The sequence below is a fragment of the Xyrauchen texanus genome, unplaced genomic scaffold, assembly GCF_025860055.1.
Source record: "Xyrauchen texanus isolate HMW12.3.18 unplaced genomic scaffold, RBS_HiC_50CHRs HiC_scaffold_539, whole genome shotgun sequence".
Taxonomy (NCBI): domain Eukaryota; kingdom Metazoa; phylum Chordata; class Actinopteri; order Cypriniformes; family Catostomidae; genus Xyrauchen; species Xyrauchen texanus.
The window spans coordinates 1-25000 of NW_026266510.1; the positions used below are offsets into that span (position 1 = coordinate 1).

Consider the following 25000-nt stretch of genomic DNA (forward strand, 5'->3'; position numbering starts at 1 on the left):
AGCGATTTGTTGTCGCAGTCAGGTCACGATATTAACATGCTAGATATCTCGCGGATATCGGTGCTTCTCCCAGATAATTCATAGATTGCGATCGTCGCTCACGGGCGCGAGCTCCAATTGGCCTATGATTTCAGGCTTTTGCCGGCGATCTCCACAAAACTGTTGGTAGAGTGGAAATCGGGCCTAAAGTCGTTTAGCGAAAGCTCGGCATAAGTGGGGCACGAGCAAGGTCAATCATCATTAGTGCCCGTGGATGTGAACAGAATAGACAAGAGACTATTATCCATACAGAGACACCTGGTGGATTAGAGCTAATATGATGAGAAAAGCAGAATTAAACATTACATGTCAAAACACTGTAATAGTTCCATCAAAAATGAATATTCGGTCATAATTTCAACCCTCATGTTGTCAAACTCTGTCTGGCACGCACTCTCATGCAGAAGACAAAAGATGTGCCAATTAATATTGAGATCCATCAGACAGACCAATGGACGTCCAAGATTTTCACAGAAAAATAACTTGGTTTCTCTCACCAAAACCGATCACATGGCTTTAGAAGAATTGGATTCTTCGAGTTATGACAGAATATAACATTTTGGGTCAACTATTCATTCAAGGTTTTTCTAACAACCAGGAATGTAAAGAATACATGGTCTCAAAATATAAACTATGCATTTTATTGTGAATGCACGCTTAGTTCAAAAAGATTTGTCCCTTTCTCCTTTACAAACAGGTGTTTAATTTAAAATTATCTGAAGACATGCTGCAAATTGAATCCTTCAACAGGAACTAGAGGCTTATTCCAACAATAGAGGTGATTATTTAGAAAAGTTTATCATTGTGTTGAATGAAATGTCTGTTGTGGCTTAAAAAATTTCACTCTACGGAATGCTGGGAAGTGAGTTTGGAGGGATGCACATCCTCATTTTCTATTCCACAATCCATACTGATAACTGAAAAAAATATTAAAATCTTTAAACAATTGCTCAAGTTTCAGGTCTAAAACGTAATTTACGAGGTTATGGTTTTAAATGTTGCCTACTTTTTCCATTTATCAACGGGGACCCCACCCACATAAGACAAAAATATGACTTGAAACATCACACAACCGATTACATTTAATCTAGCCAGAACAAACAATAGAATTTAAAAAAAACAGCAAGACAACTTTTAGGAAGAAAGCAAATCTATTCTGCAGATATTCTTTACAACAGTACATTTGCTCGCAATCCAAAACCGCCAAGACATTAAACACACATTGAAAATTTGGGTCCATTTCGTGAATTTTATTTAACATTTTCTCAAACTTGTAATACATTATATGCTACATTCATAAAAAATGAAGTCATAAACGATTTTTTTCAGTTTTTTTTTCTTCAATCCTTCCAACAGCTTAGCATTAAACCCCTCCACTTAAGCTGTTCATATAGGTTGTGAAAAGTTAATGAAATCACTATGGTGTATGGTTTTCACTTAAATGCACCCCCACCCACAGAATGGTTAGATCAAAGTTCTCAAAAATCATCCTCACAAACCAGAGCAAAACACAAGCAGCTACATGCTTTTCTCTATCAACAGGGGGGTGAACAGAAGGGGAAAGGAGGCGAATAAAAAAAAAATAAAACAAGGGAATGGACATTGGAGGAAAAGCGGAAAAGAAACAAAAGCAGCACAGTCCTAAAAATGTGGAATTTTTATTTTTTGTCTTTTGTACACATTTGCCTGCATGAAGAGTGGCCTGTCTGTGAGAGCCACATGGTCATATTCATCCATAAAGATCATCATCGTTGTCCTCATTGAAAACATTGCCTGTGCCACCTCCAGAAGAACCCTGGCTTGGTCCACTTCCTCCTTGATTACTGGATGGGAATCTAACAAACAAAAAAAAGAAAGAACATTTTTCACCAATCTGCATGAACTTAAAGCAATTTTAGATGTCCATTATTATACTAAAGCTCTAGAGCTCACATAAGGTGCTTTTCCACTGTGGGGCGAAAGGTTCTGAGCAAGTAACTGCTCCAGTAGCATCAACACTTGAACATGGTTAGGTACGGTGTAATTACAAATCACTCCCCACACAACCATACTCAGGACAGGGAACCGCACTGGTGAAACCTGTAGTGAGACGTGGCAACTCACGATAATTATAGATTATCTGATGCAATCTTAAATTGTACTCTCTAAACACTGATTCTTAAATCCCAAGATCAATCTTTTACTCCATCTGAAACACACTACAGTACAATGAGAAGAAATCACTCGTATTTGCAAACAAATTTCATGCTATGCTACTAATGCTGGCACCACACTAGCCACATTTTCCAGTGACTTTCAGGTGAGAGCTTCATTAATAATCACCACCCTAAATCACTCTACTACAATCGTTTATGCTCACGCCAGACTCCTGCCATTTCGGTGAGCTCCATGTAACGTAATCAGAGTGTGTTGGCAGGGAGTTGGTATGTTTGTCACCACTCAAACATTTTGTATCGGCAAATTTGTCATACCTCCAACTTAAGGGAGTGAAATCTGGGCAAAACTGTCTGCGTGTGTAACACCCTCAGCCAAAATAAAAGTTGTTGTCTGCTCATGGGGCTCTGGATTAAAACGTCTGTAATTAGCCACTGGATAGTAAATGTTCAGATTTCACTTATTGATTGTGTAGTATAGGGGTGGTGTATTTAGCAGAGAGTTCCTTTCACTATGTGTTGAGTAAAAGTTGTTCTGTGTGACGAGATCCACTTATCACTGAATGTCTCTTAATACACTTTTCTGTTCATTAGTCAGTTGCTGATATAAATATTAAAAAAAATAACAAAAAACACGGATGGGAGTTAAAGCTATTTGAATCTCATATGCGCTCATTTACAGAACTACCGGTTTTCTTAAGCGATTTTTAACAGATGTATCATATACTTTTTTTAATAATAAAAATAATGTAATTATTAAAATAAATATTTTCATACTGTACCTAAAAGCTTCCCCTTATAATTAACTGCATTAGCTGAGAGAATTTCTTTCGTATGCTAGCAAAGTGGACATTATAACTGAACCGTTATTGACTAAATCAATCAGGAAATATCTATGAATATCCAGCTCTACCAACAAGTCCATTTTAATTTCACAGAATCACAATGGAAAAAGAAACCGTAACTGTATCAGCGAGCCCGGATTGTTTCAGCAATAGTAACCATTTAGCTGATAGCAAAAAATGTGTCTATGAACTACTTGCACAAATGCTTCGATGTTCTTCTTAGTGCGGCTGATTACATCTACAGCATTTCAGGTTACATCTACAAGCAGAGGTTTATGCAATGGAAGGCAGATTATTTGTACTTTTTAGGGCTGCCAGTTGATTAAAACAAGAAATCATGTTTTTGGCATCAACAAAATAATGGTTTATAATTTTCTGAAATTTGCCTCCAATTATATTTTTTCCCTTTCCAAATAAAGCTACACTCCCCTCCTGAACGATACATCAAACATATACACTGATCAGCCACAAAATTAAAACCACTGACAGGTGAAGTGAATATACTTGGCAGCAAGTAAACAGTCAGTTCTTGAATTTCATGCGTTTGAAGCAGGATAAATGCACAAGAGTAAGGATCCGTGCGATTTACAATTTCCAAATTGTAATGGCTACATGACTGGGCCAGAGCATCTCCAAAACAGCAGGTCTTGTTGGGTGTTCCCGGTATGCAGTGGTTAGTATCTACCAAAAGTGGTTCAAGAAAGGACAACTGGTGAACCAACAACAGGGTCCTGGGCACCCAAGGCTCAATGATACATGTGGGGAGCGAAGGCTAGTCCATCTGGTCCGAACCTACGAAAGAGCTACTGTAGTTAACTTTTAATTGATGAAAAACTTAAGGTGCCAGAACACACAGTGCATCGCAGCTTGCTGCATATAGGGCTGCGTAGCCACAGACCAGTCAGAGTGCCCATGCTGACCCCTGTCCACCACCGAAAGCACCTACAAAAGGGCATGTGATCATCAGAACTGGACCATAAAGCAATGGAAGGGGGCCTGGTCAGAAGAATCATGTTTTCTTTTAGATCATGTGGACGCTCGGGTGCGTGTGCGTCATATACCTTGGGAAGAGATGGCAGCAGGATGCACCATGGGAATAAGGCAAGCCGGCAGAGGCAGTGTGATGCTCTGGGGAATGTTCTGCTGGGAAACCTTGGGTCCTGGCATTCATGTGTATGTTACTTTGACACGTTCCACCTACCTAAATATTGCTGCAGACCACATACATCCCTTAAATGACAACTGTATTCCCTGATGGCAGTGGCCTCTTTCAGCACGACAATGCACCATGCCACACTGCAAAAATTGTTCAGTAATGGTTTGGAGGAACATTACAAAGAGTTCAAGGTGTTGACTTGGCCTCCAAATTCCCCAGATCTCAATCCAATTGAACAACTATGGGAAGTGCTGGACCAACCTGTCTGATCCATGGAGGCCCCCCACCTTGCAACTTACAGGTCTAAAAGGATCTACTGCCAACACCTTGGTGCCATATACCACAGGACACATTCACCTTGACTCAACGGGTCAGAACTGTTTTGGTGGCACAAGGGGGACCAACACAATATTAGGCAGTTGGTTTTAATGTTTTGTGCAACCTGCAGCAGCCCACTGATGGCCACCTCAATGTGCAAATCATTCATTGATGATATTTTATACCTGTTGAGCTTTAACATTAAATTACACCATACAATAATAGCAAATAACTTTGGTTAAATGTCCGAGATTGATTGATATATTAATAAATTATCCACTCTCTTACCAGGCTTTAAAACACTAAGAACTTAATGAAACAGTTTCAATTGTCAAGTTTAAATGAGCTAAAATATATTTAAAATGGCACTATAACATTTAAGTTCAAATGTTTAAACTCCTCTTTGGCAGCTCTTCTTATGCATTTACATTTGAACATTTAGTGGTATACTCATGAGCACATTTACATGCATGTTCTTAAACATATTACCAGCTTACCCAAAGTATGCATGTGATGTGCGCATGCCTCCTCGTAGTTTGAAATCAAAAGCAGACAATAACTAAACTTTTTAAAATCTCCTGTAAACACTGTTTTCTTGCTTTGTTGAGTTCAGCATATAGCCGTGCATGTAAATGGGCTTAGTTAAACAATGACACAAAATAGACATAAAATTAATAAAAACGGGTGATGCTTTCAACAGGTCTCGCTCTACTCCACACATGGAGCAGTGAATAGTTGTTTCAGTCATAGAGCACTGGTGCTGACATTCTTAATCTCATCCTTCTGTACTTTAAATCCTCAGTGCAACCAGTGCATTGTCTAAGGAGCAAACCCTTTTAATTCATAAAGCTGCCACTATATTTTTAATTCGTTTTTCCAAGTTCTTACCTGAAACTGCCAAAGCCTCTGCTTTGTTGCAGGGTCTGTGCAAACATTTCATATTTGCGGATGTCATTGTCGCTAACGGAACGGCGGGCAAATCGCATAGCCTCCTCGAAATGGTCCTTCCTAATCTCAGGCACAGGGTCATCCTCCTCCACCTCCTGAATGCACAAGAATCATGAACAAGTCAACTAATGTAATAAAAATAAATAAAAACCTTCAAACAAGCTCAACTAACATTTGAAGAACTGAAAACCTCACCATAGCAGAAGGGTTGGTCTGTCTCTCGCGTTCCCGTCTGATCTCATTCTCAATGGACTCACGGATGGCAAGCTTACAGGCTCTCTGGCAGATCTCAGTCAAGTCAGCACCTGAAAAGCCATTGGTCATCTTGGCCAAGAAGTCCACGTCCACATCCTTAAAACAGAATTTATACGTAAATACCTCAGAGACCGTCAACTAAAAGTTAAAAATGTTTAAGAGTGTCTTCCTCACCTTTGAGATTGGAGACTTCCTGAGGTTTGCTTTGAGAATGGCAATGCGAGACTTCTCATCGGGCAGTGGGATGTAGATGAGCTGGTCCAGCCGGCCAGGCCTGAGGATGGCAGGGTCAATGATGTCTGGTCTGTTGGTGGCTCCGATGATGAAGACATTCTTCTTGCTGGACATACCATCCATTTCTGTGAGGATCTGGTTAATGACTCTGTCAGCAGCGCCACCACCATCACCAACGTTTCCACCACGAGCCTTAGCAATGGAGTCCAATTCATCAAAGAAGAGTACACAGGGGGCAGCTTGACGAGCCTGGAGGACAAATACATGGTCAAGACACACTTAAGAAACACCTGAGCCTTATCAGATTAACAGTCCAGCAGAGCAATTTTAAATTGTATCCTTCATTTGCAGGTCATTACGGTTGCTGGAACAAACGATATCAGAAGTCGAAAAAGCATACATTTTCAACTCCTAACTGACCCTTTAAACCTGATGGAGTGAAAGTTATGGTCTTAAGTAAACATTAAGTGCATGTTATATAATTTTACTCATAGAACGATAGAGTACACATACACAGAGTGGTTTGGGCAGTGAACCTCCTTCAGAAATGACAGTAGAAGAACTTAAATACCTTGTCAAAGATCTCACGGACATTAGCCTCTGATTCTCCAAACCACATTGTGAGCAGTTCTGGTCCCTTGATTGAAATGAAGTTGGCCTGGCATTCGTTGGCAATGGCCTTTGCCAGAAGGGTTTTACCACACCCTGGTGGTCCATAGAAAAGCACACCTTTGGATGGAGTCATGCCAAACTTAAGGAATTTGTCAGGATGTTCCACTGGGTACTAAAAAGGTCAGAAAATTGAGAAAGGGTCATCATAGGCATAACATTTTAAAAATACAGCTATGGGAGCACATTTGTTTGAGTGAAAATGAGGGATCGGGAAGTATTGTGTCCATTACCTGCACAAGTTCCTGCAGCTCTCTCTTGACATCATCAAGGCCACCAATATCCTCCCAGGTAATGTTGGGCACCTCCACAACAGTCTCACGCAGAGCAGAGGGGTTGCTCTGGCTTAGAGCCCACTTTTAGGTAGAAAGGCAAAATTGGTGAAAAAATTCTGAATGCAATTTGTTCAGTTCTTTAGAACACAAGGAGTTATTGAGATGAAGACATGAATACTCACCCTGAAGTCATCCATTGTAACAGCCAAAGAGTTCATGACCTCTGCATCGATTGTCTCGTCCTCCAGATCAATGAGATCCATTTTCTTACGGATAGCCTGCAGGGCAGCCTCTGAGCAAAGGGCAGCCAGATCAGCACCCACATGGCCATGGGTCTCATTTGCCGCCTGAAGATACATTTTGAATAGTGCAAATGGATGAACAGTGTTTCCACACATTTTGACTAATTCATTTCCATGCATTTCAGTCTTTCGTTATTACTAGACAAGGATTTAAAAAAAATATTTTCTGGAAGTCTCACAAAGGGCAGTTTCTAGTCAACTAAATATTTTTTAGAGCAAAGCATAACTAGAAAAATGAATATTAACTAAAGATTTCCATGAATATATTATATCCTGATATTTACCTGGTTTTCTGACCATGGAGCCCTGGTAAATACAGAAACAATTTTTGAGAACACTGATGAATGTTTTAAATTCTCTGAAACATACCTGCTCCAGATCGACATCATCAGCAAGCTTCATGTTCTTGGTGTGGATCTGAAGGATCTCAAGTCTTCCAGTAGCGTCTGGAATGCCGATGTCCACCTCTCTGTCAAAGCGACCTGAAATCAGAGAGCCAGCACATCAGCATAAGATGTTTCACTTTGAAGTCAAGCAAACACTACATGAATCAAGCTTATTGCCCATTGATGTTTTAAGTCTGCGATGTTATTCGCAGCACGTTCCTGTTGTACTTCTGAAGCTGGACAGGGGCTATGACAAATTTCAAAATGGTTTGAATAGTCATTAGTGACCTTTGACGAAAATCAGTGCAAAATGGCCACAAGGCAGGCCTTCCCAAGAATAAACTCACATCTCTGGGTGCACGAGTTTGTGTAAGGACACATTTTTGGGATCAAACCTAAGTAAGGATCAGAATGACCTTTTGGCTGATGCACCTAGTCTGTGATTAGTCCATGAAGTCAAAAATACAACATTTGGGGGGAAAGATTCCTAGCATGTAAAAGTTTGAATATAATGTAGAACATTTATACAAATATCTTTGCAGAGCAGCACTTTGGTAATGTGGTCTTACCAAATCGCCTGAGAGCCGGGTCGATGCTGTTGGGTCTGTTAGTGGCTGCCATTACAATGACATGAGCCCTTTGCTTCAGCCCGTCCATCAGAGTGAGCAGCTGAGACACAATGCGCCTCTCCACCTCACCATGAGTCTGAGGGGAAAAAGAAAGAGATTGGACATTTGTACATCTTCAAAAAAAACTATAGTGGTCTGTAAAATCTTATAAACACTGATCAGATATGCAGAAAAATTCCACAGGATCTCTTGTAATGACTGAAAAAGAATAATGCCTCTGAACTAGTTGAAAATTTTACCTTCTCTCTTTTGGGTGCAATGGCATCGAGTTCATCAATGAAAATGATAGCTGGTGCATTCTTCTCTGCTTCCTCAAAAGCTTTGCGCAAATTACTCTCAGATTCTCCTGCCAGTTTACTCATGATCTCAGGGCCTGGGAACATTAAAAGGTGTCAATGTCACATTTCAAAATTTGTTAAAAAGGTCAAAAACAAGATGTATAGTACTAATTCTGTTAAAATTCAAACTCATTCCATCCATACCATTGATGAGGAAGAAGAATGCTCCAGTTTCATTTGCCACCGCACGAGCGATCAGAGTCTTTCCAGTTCCAGGGGGTCCATATAGCAGAATGCCACGAGGAGGCTAAAGAAATGAATGTTGTTATTTTTCCCTCTTACTACAATCTTATAATAGTTGAATGTTTGCAAGTCTAAGAGTGTCAGATTATTACCTTCACTCCGATAGCCTTGAAGAGAGCTGGGTGTCTCAGAGGAAGCTCCACCATTTCTTTAATTTGAGCGAGCTGTTTCCTTACTCCTCCAATGTCATCATAGCCCACCTCATTTAGAGACTCTTCCTCATCCTGCAAACAAGATTCACCATAAAATCATATACATTGCTTCTAACCTTCCTCCTTATGTAATACCAATATGAATGCAAGTTTGCAATACCATCCAAGATAGGACGACAGGTTGAAAATAACATTAAAATAAGTACATTGATGCAGTATCCCAATGCATTTCCCTTTAGATATATGCCTTAACCCTGTAGAAGGTACATTATTCCTAAATACTTCTTTATGCAAATTATTTTACCGTTTCAAATGGTGAGCATGAGAGATAAAATTTTATTAACAAGTACTGCTCCAAGTGGTGGTGTTGCATATTTAACAACATTTGTAGAACAACTCCACATAGAAAGGTCAAAATCTACACACACCTCTCTTTTGATGGGTTCTCCCTCACAGTGAATAACGGTGTCTGGGGCCACAATACAGTACGGGCTGGGGTCAGTCTCCACCACTTTGAACTCCACAGCACGCATGCCTCCTCTCACCAAGAAAATGTCACCTATGGAAAAAAGGCAACCCAATTTTGTTGATGTCATTAATTTTAATGATTTGTTAACTAATGATTAGGTAAGGCTTCTACATGTATCCTAATAGGGATGGGCATTATAGAGTAATTTTGTAATGGAGTACACTAACCCCCCCCCACCAAAAAAGTAAACCATTATTCATAAATGCAAGAAGAAAAAAATTTGAAAAAAACAATACAGAGGAAAAAAAACACAATAAGTTGTTGGAGAATGCGATATGCAATGCAATACAATACAATATTCCCATGATGACGTCAGAGTGCACGGAACATCATAACCCACACCACCCAATTAAAAAAAATTACCATCCATCCTAGTGATAACAAAAAAACTTTTATTTAATTTGTTATATAGCAGATATTAAAAATCATATTTAAATATTTGTATTTTATTTTAAGCATATGATTATAAAGTTGATTTCACCATATAATGATACCCCCAAAAAAAACAATCTGTGTGAATGAACATCAGAGGGTACATTTAAAGATACAATACGACTTACTGAAATCAAATGTGTCTCTCTGCTCATACGTAACACACAAAAAGTGAGAATCGCACGCCCGGTCTGTTCTCCGCTGTCTGCTTCGCCATAAATATTACTTTTCAACGCATTACAAAAATTATGCCATTATCGCAAGCTCTCGCGATATGTACATCTGTGATATTTTGATAAATATGATATCGTGCAGCCCTACGACACACACACAAAATATATTTTTTTTTTAATTCACAAACATTACCAAAAATGTTTTCAAAATAAGCTAATTTTAACAAAACATGTTTTTTATAAATATACATCACGATATTCGACTAGTGTTTTTTTTTTTGTAGACTAGTTGGTGCAGAACGAGTACTTGATAACTTGTGCACTTCCCTAATACTTATACAAAAAAGGTTTATTCTAATGTTTTACACACATACACAGCCTTGTGCAATCTCTCAAGTTTCTCCCTGCCGCTCTCACCTTTTTTCACATTGAAGCCAAGCATGGTTGAGCCTGGCTAGTGTACCTGGATGGGACACCTCCAGGAGAAAACTAAGGTTGCTGCTGGAAGAGGTATTAGTGAGGCCAGAAGGGAGTGCTCTCCCTGCGCGGTCTGTGTGGCCTAGTAAAGTGACGGGGACGCTACAAAAAGGCAGTCTTTCAGATGAGAAGCTAAAGGAATGGTTAAGCCAAAAACGATGATCTCTCATCATTTACTCACACTCATGCCATCCCAGATGTGCATGCCTTTCTTCTGCTGAACACAAAACGAAAATTTTCAAAAGTAGAAGGTTGATAAAATGCAAGCGGATGGTGATTCTCAGCACTTTAAAGATCCAAAAAGCACAGACAGTCATAGTAAAAGTAATCCATGTGACTCCAGTGGTTAAATGAACACCACCTTGGGCGAGAAAGAGATTTTGGTCTATATCTATGATTTTGGAATAAAGTCATATATTTTTTTTTAATGGTCCCTTTAAACTGAGGTCCTGACTCTCTGGTGGTCATTAAAAAAAAGAATTTAGGGCACTTCTTGAAAAGAGGAGTATAAACCTTGTGTCCTGGCCATCATGGTTTCCTAATAATCCCCTATAAATATGAATAGGCTACATCACTGTACTCTTCTCTCCACCAATAGCTGTTGTGGGGGGTGTGGATGATGCACATTAGTGGTGGCTTAGGAGACTCACCTGCTATTACGTAAAGTGCTTTGAGACAAGCACTATATAAATGTATGGAAAAATTATTATTAACTTAAGTGACCAGCCAACCATATTCACTGGTCAGAAGTATACTTAGGCCTGCGTAATGTTGAATGCTACCGAAGTATACTTAATTTCACTGTGCAGGCATACATAGGCGGTTGTCATACGCACGCTACAAGAGACTGGACTATTTCTCGAAGTTTATACCATAGAGGTCTTTATATTCCTTCAGACACAATTTATACAAATCCAGGTGTCGCGCTCTAGACGTGCACATCCATTAGTGGCGATTACATCTTCAAGCACTTCTTCCTGACAGCCACAGCTCTTTAGTAGGTCTGTAACGACTCGCACGGACAACGATTCTTTGCCGAACGATTACTATCGATCACGGAATCTGAAATTTGGTCACAATTCAATCAGATTATTTTGGAACCATTCATAATTATTTTCAAAAATAAGCTGTTTTTACTGAACATTCAGAATTTAGGCAGCATAGAAATGCATCAGACTTGAGCACTAGAGTAACAGATGCTTTTAGGGCCAAGGAAGATTGGCTTATATGTGTGGCTGCATGTGTTTACAAAAAAATATGTATTACATGATGTACATTATAGACATGATTGATACATGTAGACATAATATGGTCCATATAGATACATTACATGCATACAGTAGAAGTCAGAAGTTTGCATACTCCTTAGCTAAATAAATTGAATCTCCTGACATTTAATCATAGAAAACATTCCCGGTCTTATGCCAGTTAGACAACTACTTTATTTTAAGAATGTGAAATGTCAGAATAATAGTACAGAGAATGATTTCAGCTTTTAATTCCTTAAATCACATTCCCAGTGGGTCAGAAGTTTACATACACTGTTAATATTCGGTATCATTGCCTTTAAATGGTTTAATTCAGGTAAAATATTTTGGGTAGCCTTCCAAAATCTTCTCACAATAAGTTCCTGGAATTTTGTCCCATTCCTCCAGACAGAACTGGTGTAATGGAGTCAGGTTTGTAGGAGAACTGGTGTAACCAAGGCCTCCTTGCTTGAACATGTTTTTTTTCCATTTCGGCCCACATATTTTGGGATTGAGGTCAGGGCTTTGTGATGGCCACTCCAATACCTTGACTTTGTTGTCCTTAAGCCATTTTGCCACAACTTTGGATGCATGCTTGTGATGTATGTCCATTTGGAAGAACGAGCTTTAACTTCATGGCTGATGTCTTGATGTTGCTTCAATATATCCACATCATTTTCCTTCCTCATAAAGCCCTCTGTTTTGTAAAATGCACAAAGCACCCCACAACATGATACTGCCACCCCCCTGCTTCACGGTTGGGATGGTGTTCCTTGGCTTGCACGCCTCACCAAACAAAACAATGGTCATTATGGCCAAAGATTTTAATTTGCGTTTCATTAGACAAGAGGACATTTCGCCAAAAAGTAAGATATTTGGACCCATGTGCACTTGCAAACTGTAGTCTGGCTTTTTGAATGAAGGTTTTCAGGTTATGTTGATATGGGACTAGTTTTACTGTGGATATAGGTACTAGTACCTCACAAGGTCCTTTGCTGCTGTTCTGGGATTGATTCGCATTTTTCGCACCAAACTACATTCATCTCTAGGAGACAGAATGAGTCTCCTTCCCGAGCAGTGTGATGGCTGCGTGGTCCCATGGCATTTATACTTGCGTACTATTGTTTGTACAGATGAATGTGGTACCTTTAGGCATTTGGAAATTGCTCCAAGGATGAACCAGACTTGTGGAGGACCACAATTGTTTTTTCTGAAGTCTTGGCTGATTTCCCCATGATGTCAAGCAAAGAGGCAGTTTGAAGGTAGGCCTTAAAATACATCCACAGGTACACCTCCAATTCAGTAAACCTCCTATCAGAAGCTAATTGGCTAATTATCTAAAGGCTTGACATCATTTTCTGGAATTCTCCAAGCTGCTTAAAAGGCACAGTTAACCGCTCAGTGACTCCTGCCAGGTCTCCCAAGGAAACCAAATTGGCCCGGATGCTAGGGAGGGTAGAGTCACATGGGGTAACCTCCTCGTGGTCGCAATTAGTGGTTCTCGCTCTCAATGGTGCGTGGCAAGTTGAGCGTGGATCGCAGAGAATAGCATGAGCCTCCAAGTGCGGAGTCGCCGCGGTGTCATGCACAGCGAGCCACGTGATAAGATGTATGGATTGACAGTCTCAGAAGCAACAGATTTTTCCGCTGCCACACAGATCGAGGTGTGTAACCGTGCCACCACGAGGACCTACTAAGTAGTGGGAACTGGGCATTCCAAATTGGGGAAAAAAGGGGTTAAAAAATAAATACAAAAAAGGCACAGATAACAGTGTATGCAAACTTATGACCCACTGGAATTGTGATCTAGTCAATTAGATGTGAAACAATCTGTGCATGACCTGTGTAATTTTTCCAACAATTGTTTACAGCCAAAGTAGATGTCCTAAACAACTTGCCAAAACTATATAGTTTGCTAAATTTAAATCTGTGGAGTGGTAAAAAAAAAAAAAAAATTGTTTTAATGACTTTAACCTAAGTGTATGTAAACTTCTGAGTTAAACTGCAGATGAAAGATAACAATGTATGATGCAACATAATGACTTGATGCGAACACAAAAAGACAGTAAACTGTGAAATAAGCATATCATGTTAAGTTATTTTACCATTGCACCAAAAATTTACGATAAAATGTTGGGCAGGCAGATATGATCAATGTTTAAAATCGAGCAGGGTCATAGAATGAAAACCATCTATCAGTAGTGTGTAAAGGCGGTTATACAAAGGATATGGTAACCGTGAGTTTCCCCATTCATTTTGGGATAGGAAGAGGCACCAGACCGTTTAGATAAGGCGCATCCACTTGTCAAGCTCCTTTACAAGAATTAAATCATTTTCATGCAGGACTGCTTGCGGCACAAACCGCAAAAGATAAAGTCTAATAATTTTGTTGCTGCCACATGTCATGGACCAATCTCAAGTGACTAAACAACTGGTTGGTTCCCTTCAGAACAGTCTGAAATCCCTCCTTATTCCTTCTGGCATTCACAATAAAGTGGACTAGCGAGTGTTTTGGTTCACAGCCAAAGTCTGCCCACCAATTACATTTAAGCCAAATTCTACTCGTGTTTAAACGGTTTTAAGGAGATACAAAAGCAATATTAACACATTGTAATCGGGGAAGGCAACAATGAACTTACTTTGGTCGAATGGATGCAAACAGTTTTGAATAATTACAAAGTTCGCAAAGTGAACCCAGCAGCACAAACTTTAATTTCAAAGTGCGCTTTCCCTTCAATCTCGCATGCTCCCCTCAGTGTCTGTTGTGATAAGGTTTATGTAATATGAGACGGGTATTAATACAGTAATGATAATCGATTCTTAAATTCCATAATTGATGCATCAATGCATTTCTAGACCTCTACGCTATAGTGAGTGATGCCACCTTGTGGACCCACTAACTAGTGCAAATAATTCCAGGCGCAGGCACATTTTACACTTTCAGAGTACACACGAGTTAGAAAAATCAGGCCACACGGGTTCAACACTCTGCTTATGTCGAAATCTGCATCACGTGTTCTATACGCAGATGCCTAGCATTCGCAATGTATCGAAGTATACTTTTGCTTTTACTAAACCATGTCAGGCTTTTAAAGTTAAGCTGACCAAACAAAAACCTCATGATGAATTTGAAATAAATTGTAGTGGGTGAGGAATCATATGCATTTCAAAGGACCATGATTCACTGCTCTGATTCTGGAGGAATCACATACAAGGAAAGGTCCACAGGTTGGAACATTTACCTTTGCGAATTGGCCGGTAAGCCTCAAGAAAATAAGGCTTGAGATACACCTCAAACAGGTTGCCGGTGATGCCTTCCACAGTGTCATCGATGGGCAGAACGTGAATACGCTTTCCATACTTCACATCTGGACATGGCTGAATACTGAAAACCAGAATACAAATAAATAAAACAAATTTAATTTAGTAAAAACAGCATTCTAAACCTGATACAAATAACACCATTACCAGAATGTTTGTCACCATATTTAGTTATAGTTTTAAAATGGTGAAAATATTGCCTCACCTGATGACATCACCAAGACGCACCCTGAGATTGTTTCGGACAACCCTGTTCATGCGGACCTTCTCATCAGAGCAGGTGTCATCAGAAAGGACTATGCAAACAGTCTCCCTCCTCTTCTTGCCCTTCATCAGCACTGTGTCCCCCCTAAATAGCTGTAGCTCATCCATCTTTGCCTGAAAGAGCAGACAACAATATGATGGGTACACAAAAGCCACTGCAAAGAGACAAAAAAAATAAAAATAAAACTTAGCCTAGGTGAAAGTACATTTTGGAGGATTAACCTTACCTGAGAGAGAGACACTACACTGTTGTCTTCATTGATGGACTCATCAACAATCAGCCTGTTAGGTCTGTTCTTCTGCTTCAGAATGGCAGTGGAAAGATCATCATTTTTGGATCTGCATAGAGATGGAAGAACAACACCTTAACAGTGCTCAAGCAGTTTATCAGACAGCTAAACAAGCGTTACATTTCTTTTTCAGTATCGAACACGAAAGTAAAAGATGCAAAATACAATTCATATCAAGTAGCACTTAAAGTAGAATAAAAACAATACACATAAGCTTGTCTGTTTCCAACGGAATAAAGCGATCGAGCCAATTGATTAGTGCACTTTTGGCCATTTGTACACTTAAGCCGAGCTCAAGTTACTATAGAGTTTTCTAGAAAACACTGGACTGAAAACCCCGATGATCCGCTAAATTTAGGCCGCAATTCGACCGTTAGCATGCAGCAGATCACGAATACGAAAACAACTGAAGTATTACACTGTTTACAAGACTATACAAGCTTATAGAAACGAAAGAGTTTACCAGACAGATGTTGGTCGCCACAGGCCACGAGCGTTTGCGCAAATAAGCTAACACAACAGCCTGATAGCTATCAGACACATTACATCTTTATGTACTACGGACATTACAATTAGTCCTCCAATACGGTTATTAACTTTAGTCACACACAAAATAACCGCATGTATTGCTCAGTTCGACGGATGTATATTTGGTATTCCTCTAATCGGGAGTGATGCGAAAGCTAGTAGCATTTAGCCATCTCTAATGGCCCAATGACACAGCAAATGCTGCTGTGACATGTGAAACTCAAACTACAACTCTATAGCCATTTTAATGCACATTTAGGGTTCAGATCAGCTCTGACGCCTTGTTCGTTTAAAATACAATATTTTGATGTCATGTCGGCGACTTTCTGTTTGATTGTCAACATTTCCAAAATACGGGTTGTATAATCATCAACCACTGCTTCACAAATCAACACAAAGCCGGAGGATATTTTAGCTCGTTCCGGTGCTTACTATTAATTCGATATAACTGGTATAAAGAATAAAATGTGCTCTAAATTTCTGCAGTGATATAAGGCTCGTTTGAAAGTGCTGAATGTGTATTTTCCAGCGGACGCCGGTGGGCCGAAAGCCTCCACCGTCTGTGGAGAATGACTCAGTCCGGTTAGCCCACGTGCTAAACACACAAACAATCGCCTTGAAACTCTTACAAAGTTTTACTAAGCGGTGAGAACATGAGTGTTGAAAAAGGTTACGATTATTTCAATGTACATGAGCGTTCCGATAAGAAACCGAGGCGTAAACACGATTTTTTTTTGTATTGACCCTCGTTTTTCCGTGTGTTCCTATGTCTCTTAGCTTCGATGCTAACTGCCACTCAACAGAAAACAAAACAAACCATTGTCGTATTAAATGGCACACCACAATGATTTTACTTACTCTCCGCCCGAAGCCATATTGCTTCTCCCACTAAAATATATCAATAGTTGACGGAAATGATTAGCTCTCTTGACTGACTGACTCCAACCTTCACACTAGCTTTAACCACAGCAGCACTGGATTAGCTTGATAACATCAACTCTGCGGGGAAAAAAGTTCCTCGCCCATTGAACGACGGGCCAATCAGAGAAAAGATCCCTGTTTCGTTCGCCGACCCTTTTGGCCAATCGTCGAGCGAGCAGAGTAGAGCTTAAATATCATTGGTCGGTGTGGCGTTCAGGGTTCTTTTGGATTGGTTTATTTTCTGCTGCGTTGTGAATTGTCTCTTTTGGATTGGCTTGGGGTTGTCTGATTAAATTGTTGCTCAGCTGAGTCGAAGTGTCAAAATGCCACCAAGTCCCCTATTGCCAAATAGGACACGTTGCCCACATGTTAGGCAACCTTAAAAGGATATATGTATTATGTAATAATTTAAATAAACTGGATTGCATTTGGTGAATGCTGGTACATTTATCAGTTTTATTTTATTGTCAAAATGAAATGCACAAAATGTGCAATGTATGTGTGGGTTGAAGTAAGAACCAAATTGTGTTACAATTTTAAGGATAAAAGACTTAAGTTGCTTTATATGCAAATATTCCTTAATAAATAATTTTTATTTATTTCTCAAGAACACAGCATGTCCCAAATACCAGTCTGCATGCATTCTTCTCTTTAGCACATAAGTCATTAGATCTGAAAAGTTGATAGTCGCCAATCACTCATGCCAAGAATGGAATGTCACTGGCTGTGGTAGACTGTTGACCGTACATCATCTTTGTGGTAGTTGATCACTACAGCTTTTTAATGCCATTTCCTTATAGATGAAACTCAAGCTACAGTAGCAGATCTATTACCAAAAGCAACTTATATGGTACATTTGAATGAAATGGAGATGACAGTATATATTTCAACAGTCCACTGTCCTTTGGTCATGTGCTGCTTCTTTGAACACTCCAAAAAGTGACAGTGTAATTCAGGACAGTAGGGAGTATCCTCTAGGGTTTTTGGAATATTTTTACATTTCTGGTTTGAATGAAGTCCTCCATTTTCTTCTTAAGGTCACTGAAGTCAAAAACTGCATCGTCTTGCCATGCTTGCAAATACAGTGGTAGTTTTCTGAAAAACATATGTCCAAAGATACACAAGTCTTATAGATTTCCAATGATGTGTGATTTTTATGCGTACGTTAGTATTTCAACTTTCACACAAGGAAAAACAGCTGTATGACTTGTCTGATGGCTTACATCGACGTAGGTGTTTTTGTGGCATTATGGGCCTCTCTCCAGTGTACTGACGCTTCGTCCTTACGATCAAGCTTCCAAAAGACCTCAGTTAGCCACATCTCAGTATTCTTACAACCTAGTGAAATTTGATTAAGGAAAGTGAAACAGATGTGACCATTTTAATATGTGAATGTGCTGTTCAGTGGATAGATTACATTTCATGCTAACCAAACACAACATACAAGGCACACAGATTCAATAATGATATTAGAATACAATATTATTAGCACAGATATAATAATAGCACATACAACTGTTTTGTAAGTACCTGGGTAGATCTGGAGGCTGAGATGAAGATCTCTAAGGGCCTCTTTTAATTGACCTTTTTCCAAAAAACAGAGCCCTCTGCCAGCTAGTGCTTGACCTTTCGCTGCGTCCAAAGTCAACATTTTTTCAACCATTGCTTCAGTGTACCCTTGAGTTTTTTGTTTCCAATCTAAAAATTTGATGAGACCAAGTGAGTAATAGAAAATAATAACCATTTGCAAATCTGATATACATTTTAAGCAAATTCATAAATTAAATATGAGAAAAAAAGGTAAGGAAAACAGTTTACTGCACATTTTGTATCTAGATCCATTATTAATAGATACTCAAGAGGAAAACAGGATAAAATTGTGTATATTAGAAATATCTGTGAGCAAAAGCAGCAGCCTGCTTTTCCCAAGTATCTTAGAGGAACAAAGACAATTGGTATGCCAAGACAATCTTATTAGAACAACAGTCAATCCAGAAATAGCTTGCCTTTCTGTTTAATAAACACTTTCACCAGTTGGTTAATAGATCTGGAATGAAAGAACAAGAAAATATAAAGAAAAGCAACAAGACATTGCATAAAACACTGTTTGCTAACACAACTAGGCACTCCATTTTGCACCTTGTAAAATTTGCGATTGCCTCTTTGTTGTCCTTCAGTTTCCAGTGGGCTTGTGCTTGAAGTAGATGGGCCGCACCAGCCCATAACACAAAGTCCACATTTTCAAGAACAACATCAGAATCTGGACTCACTGTTGTGGATCCAGCTAAATGCAGTCCTGCCATGGGCGGATCAAGTAACAGTCTCTCAGGGATGAAGTCCAGAGTGCTGGTAATGACCTCTTCACAGATCACAAGAGCATCATGATACTTTTGAGCTTTAAACAAAGCAAATGCTGCTTCAAGGTAGACCACTGGGATTCTAGGAAAAGAAGAGCCATCCCCTGTTGATATCTGAAAAACAGACAGGTTGTTGAGGATCAATTACAGTGCTTTATAGCCTGTATTTCTGAAGTCTGAAAAAGCCAATAAATTCTAAATACATACAAGCTCTTTTCCCTCTGACTGCAGTGATGCCAGGAGATCAAGATAGTGCTCAACACCATCTGAAATTCTAATAGAGACAAAATATATATTTTGTTTAGAAGTTTAGTTCCCCACAAAAATGCACTGGCCAGAAACATACTTTACACAAGTACGCAAATGCGAGGACTTGGGCAACGCATTGCCAATGTGTGGTCCGGTTGCACATACTTAACGTGTATTCTTGTGTTGCTGTGATGGAAACAAACCTCAGTCTTCAAGGGGGTGATAGAGTTACCATCTAAATTTTGCACCATAAAATCAGATGTGTTAATATTCAGGTAAGTTGACAAACGAACTTGTCTCAGCAACCTTCTCTTCCAAAAATATTGTTTTTCTGATTAAATCGCAATCTTCATTTGAACGATTTCGATATTGATTCGTAAATCCCAAGATCGTTCTTTCACTCAGTGCACAACCCTCTACTACAATGAGAGGAAATCACTTGCATTTGCAACCAAATTTTGTGCTGTGTGACTAAAGTGAATATATTTGACAACTGGCCGGTAAATGTTTACATCACCAGTAATTGTGTAGTTTAGTCATGAAGTGTTCATCAGCGAGATCCTTTCGCAGCGGGTTGAGAGTAAAAAGTTGTTCAACGTAATGTGTGTCCAAGACGAGATCCACTTCTGTCTCTTTTTATACCCTTTCTGTTCTTTACAGTCAGTTGTGGATCAAAAAGGAACAACAAAAAAAAAACCATGTAATTCTAATCATGCATCGCACAGATGATGTAAAGCCATTCAAGTACGTTTTTTGTTAACAGTAACAGTTTTAGCACATGTTCAAAAAAATCTATGTAATTACTTGTAAATAGTACAAATTATGCAATTTAAAAATAAATATGTAACAAATGATATATTAAATGTAATATCTTATTTATTGATGTAATACATTTATTTGTTCATAAAAGCCTAAATGTAATCAAAATAATGAAAAATAAAATATAATTTGTAAAATTAATATTTTACTAATGTACCTGGTTAAAAAGGTCCCCTGTAAAATTAACAGCATTAGTTGGGAGACAATTTATTTTACATGAAAGCAAAAGGGGCATTATTACTCAAATAAACCCACAATGAATCGAATAGTATCAAAATTGAATTGAGAGCTTGTGAATCGGAATAGTATTGAATCAGGAAATCTTTATCAATACCCAACCCTAATTACGTATAAGGCATTACATAGTTTGGTGCCAGAATATTTAGACTAACTTTTAAGACCTTAAGAAATAGTTGGACCTCTTAGATCTTCTTGTCGTGAACTGTTAGCTGATCCAAGATCCAGATACAAAACTAAAGGCGATAGAGTGTTTTTGGTGAAGGCCCCACGGTTATGGAACAGTCTGCCCTGGGAGATTAGATCAGCTGAAACTGTGTCTGTTTTTGAGTCTTGTTTAAAAATGTTTTTGTCTAGTCTTGCTTTTATTAAGTGAATGTGTTGTGTTACTGTGTGTTTTGATTTTATGTTTTGTCAAGCACTTCGTGCTGAATCACTAAAAGGTGCTTTAAAAATAAAATGCTATGAATTATAATGTTATAGTTATACTAAATTAAAAAACTGAAAACGTAACAAAAAATTGCTAGATTTCTGTTGATAAATAAGATGTGAAAAGGGTCCAACTGTGATCTGACAAATTTCGGAACATGACCTTATTCACAGTAGTGTCATAATTGATTTTTTACAAATAAAAATGAGACTGTAAGGGAAAGACCTGTATAAAGCTGCACAAAGTACCTAGGTTACATCTTACTTTTTCTAAGAATTTTTTCTACTGAAATTTCTTGGAAAAACATATTTTAATCAGCAGAATTAAAGATGACGCTATGGTGAATAAGGTCCATGATGCACAAAATCGAGTTTGCATAGCTAGAAGTGCCTACGTTCACGTACTTGCAGTTGGTACATTTTAGGTTATATTCTTTATTCAGTTTTGCTGGTCTCGTCCAGTTTTTGGCCAAGTTGTGGGTTCACTTGCCTGCTATTGAGCACACATGTGTGAGCCAAAGAATGGAGAATCAGAGAGAGGGAGGGGACTCTGCTAATGCAGGTCATCTGATCACCAGCAAGCAGCATAGCTGGGGAGACTAGTGAAGCACTAGATGAACTTTTGTCAGACTGCAACTGTACTGCCTGTAATCAATGAAACAGAAAATTTATTTTCTTAAAAATGGCCATATGTATATGGCCATATGTGGTCAATACACTTCTACTAAAAGTTCTATTCTTATATGCTCATATGCTATGATGCAAAATTAGATGCTGGCACCAGATGTCACTTGGCCAATCATAGTGTAATTATAATGCTATCTTATTATAAAATTAAATAATACCTTATATTTACATAGCGCTTTTCTAAGCACTCAAAGCGCTTTACATCATAGCAGGGGAATATCCCCAACCACCACCAGTGTGCAGCATCCACCTGAATGATGCGACTGCAGCAATAGTGTACAGTGATTTTGCCAATTCATATTTTTAGGAGATTAATGGGAATCCACAATGGACAGAGCCCAATTTCTTTCTTCTGCAGAACACAAATGAAGATTTTTAGAATAATTTCTCAGCTCTGTTGGTTCATAAAATGCAAGTGGATGGTGATCAGCACTTTAAAGCTCCAAAAAGCACAGACAGTAAAAGTAACCCATATGACTCCATTGGTCAATGTCTTCTAAAGCAATATGATCACTTTGGGTGAGAAACAGATCAATATTTAGGTCCTTTTCACTATAATTGTTTACTTCTCCAGCTGTATTGTGTCAGTTCTCATGTGAAAGTGCCAGCGTGCTTACGTCACGCGAGAGGCAGCATCAACTGATTGGACGTGCATTGGAGAGCGACCAGAAGTAAACAATTATAGTGAAAAGGACCTAAATATTGATCAAATTCTCACCCAAAGTGATCGTATTGCTTTAGAAGACATTGACCGCTGGAGTCGAATGGATTACTTTAACTATGACTGTATGTGCTTTTAGGAGGTTTAAAGTGCTGATCACTATACAATTGCATTGTATGGACCAACAGAGCTGAGAAATTCCTCTAAAATGTTTTGTGTTCAGGAGAAGAAAGAAAGCCATACACATCTGGGATGCATGAGGGTAAGTAAATGATCGAATTTTCATTTTGGGTGATAGATGGTGCCTTTTTACAGAATAGCATCCCCATTACTATACTGGGGTATTAGGACCCAAACAGACAGGTGAGCACCCCCTGCTGGCTTCACTGCCACCACGGTTTTCTCCAGAAGGTCTCCCAAAGAGATTCTAGCCAGGCTCAACCCTGCTTATCTTCAATGGGTAACCAGGTGAGAGCTGCAGGGTGATATGCTGCAGAAAAAGGTTATAATTATAATTTTTATAAAACAAGGGTTAGTTTGAGAGGAACCACTTACTGAGTAAAGAAGACACAAGGCCTCCATTTCAGCCTTTGGATTGGCAAGCTGTCTGAATATTAGCACACTTTGATAGAGTGCACTATGGCACGTAAAGTCCACCTCAACAGCTTTCCTGTAACAGTGGAGTGCACAATGTGGCTGGCCCTGCAGAGACATGAGAAACAGAGCCACTGAGACTGCCTGGAGGACTCAAGATTGAAAATGTTTGGTCAGATCCTAACCTACCATACATAAATCAGCTAATCCTGTGTAATAAACAAACTTGATTTAATTAGTCAAAAATAAGCTGTAGTTGATTCAAGATTTTGTCAGAGGTCTGTTTAGTTCAAAATTCTGGCCGAGAGTCCTTTCTAATGAACCGGAGATACATTTTCCATTTGAAGAGGAATTGTAAAACTGACGTTCTTACCAGCTTTGCAAAACTCTGGCCTGTAAGGGTGTGGATCTGTGCCAAGAGCCTTCTGGGACTTGGGTAGCCTTTAGCCTCCTGAAAAGCTTCAAGGGCCTCAGAATATTTTTCCACATTCATTTGTTCCACCCCTGAACCAACAAACATATTGTTTTTCTCATTAGGATCAATATTAAGATCACAGATTTATTATATTTAATTCCAGCCCACCTGAAAAATACTATGGACTAAAGAGCAATTTATTGCAGCAAAGATACTGTAATTGATATCTATATCGCTCCCTACCTAAATACTATCTTTTGTTCTGCCTAGCTCTTCTACAACTACAGGTCCTTCTCAAAAAATTAGCATATTGTGATAAAGTTCATTATTTACCATAATGTAATGATAAAAATTAAACTTTCATATATTTTAGATTCATTGCACACCAGCTGAAATATTTCAGGTCTTTTTTGTTTTAATACTGATGATTTTGGCATACAGCTCATGAAAACCCAAAATTCCTATCTCAAAAAATTAGCATATCATGAAAAGGGTCTCTAAACGAGCTATTAACCTAATCATCTGAATCAACTAATTAACTCTAAACACCTGCAAAAGATTCCTGAGGCTTTTAAAAACTCCCAGCCTGTTTCATTACTCAAAACCGCAATCATGGGTAAGACTGCAGACCTGACTGCTGTCCAGAAGGCCATCATTGACACCCTCAAGCAAGAGGGTAAGACACAGAAAGAAATTTCTGAACAAATAGGCTGTTCCCAGAGTGCTGTATCAAGGCACCTCAGTGGGAAGTCTGTGGGAAGGAAAAAGTGTGGCAAAAAACGCTGCACAACGAGAAGAGGTGACCGGACCCTGAGGAAGATTGTGGAGAAGGACCCGATTCCAGACCTTGGGGACCTGCGTGAAGCAGTGGACTGAGTCTGGAGTAGAAACATCCAGAGCCACCTGTGCACAGGCGCTGCAGGAAATGGCTACAGGTGCTGCATTCACCAGGTCAAGCCACTTTTGAACCAGTGGCTACAGAGAAGCAGCACTGGACTGTTGCTCAGTGGTCCAAAGTACTTTTTTCGGATGAAAGCAAATTTTGCATGTCATTCAGAAATCAAGGTGCCAGAGTCTGGAGGAAGACTGGGGAGAAGGAAATGCCAAAATGCCTGAAGTCCAGTGTCAAGTACCCACAGTCAGTGATGGTCTGGGGTGCCATGTCAGCTGCTGGTGTTGGTCCACTGTGTTTTATCAAGGGCAGGGTCAATGCAGTTAGCTATCAGGAGATTTTGGAGCACTTCATGCTTCCATCTGCTGAAAACCTTTATGGAGATGAAGATTTCATTTTTCAGCACGACCTGGCACCTGCTCACAGTGCCAAAACCACTGGTAAATGGTTTACTGACCATGGTATTACTGTGCTCAATTGGCCTGCCAACTCTCCTGACCTGAACCCCATAGAGAATCTGTGGGATATTGTGAAGA

At 39.2% G+C, this 25000-nt stretch overlaps 2 protein-coding genes across 2 annotated transcripts; both read right to left on the minus strand.

The window, feature by feature from the left end:
• Positions 1-1224: 1224 nt before the first annotated feature.
• Positions 1225-17214, minus strand: LOC127642305 (transitional endoplasmic reticulum ATPase). The gene is made up of 17 exons (XM_052124908.1): positions 17062-17214; positions 15613-15724; positions 15327-15499; positions 15043-15185; positions 9371-9501; positions 8883-9014; positions 8692-8794; positions 8449-8582; positions 8150-8285; positions 7564-7676; positions 7075-7239; positions 6851-6973; positions 6520-6732; positions 5889-6197; positions 5655-5810; positions 5400-5554; positions 1225-1874 (listed from the first exon to the last, which is right to left on the minus strand). Exons 1-17 carry the CDS (start codon positions 17076-17078, stop codon positions 1769-1771), a joined length of 2421 nt encoding a protein of 806 aa, XP_051980868.1. The 5' UTR covers positions 17079-17214; the 3' UTR covers positions 1225-1768.
• A 434-nt stretch (positions 17215-17648) lies between these two features.
• Positions 17649-23657, minus strand: fancg (FA complementation group G). Its single transcript, XM_052124910.1, has 9 exons — positions 23531-23657; positions 23119-23265; positions 21706-21860; positions 19689-19755; positions 19264-19595; positions 19131-19171; positions 18655-18822; positions 18348-18462; positions 17649-18219 (listed from the first exon to the last, which is right to left on the minus strand). Exons 1-9 carry the CDS (start codon positions 23648-23650, stop codon positions 18099-18101), a joined length of 1266 nt encoding a protein of 421 aa, XP_051980870.1. The 5' UTR covers positions 23651-23657; the 3' UTR covers positions 17649-18098.
• Between the last annotated feature and the right edge of the window lie 1343 nt (positions 23658-25000).

Coding starts and splice junctions, on each gene's coding strand:
- fancg (XM_052124910.1), bottom strand. CDS start 23,650: ATGAATGTGGAAAAATATTCTGAGGCCCTTGAAGCTTTTCAGGAGGCT. Junction 21,861..23,118: donor CCTTGTGTCTTCTTTACTCA/GTAAGTGGTTCC, acceptor CATTGATTACAG/GCAGTACAGTTGCAGTCTGA. Junction 19,596..19,688: donor AGTCAGAGGGAAAAGAGCTT/GTATGTATTTAG, acceptor TCTGTTTTTCAG/ATATCAACAGGGGATGGCTC.
- LOC127642305 (XM_052124908.1), bottom strand. Junction 7,677..8,149: donor CCCGGCTCTCAGGCGATTTG/GTAAGACCACAT, acceptor CTCTGATTTCAG/GTCGCTTTGACAGAGAGGTG. Junction 6,974..7,074: donor TTACAATGGATGACTTCAGG/GTGAGTATTCAT, acceptor TCTACCTAAAAG/TGGGCTCTAAGCCAGAGCAA.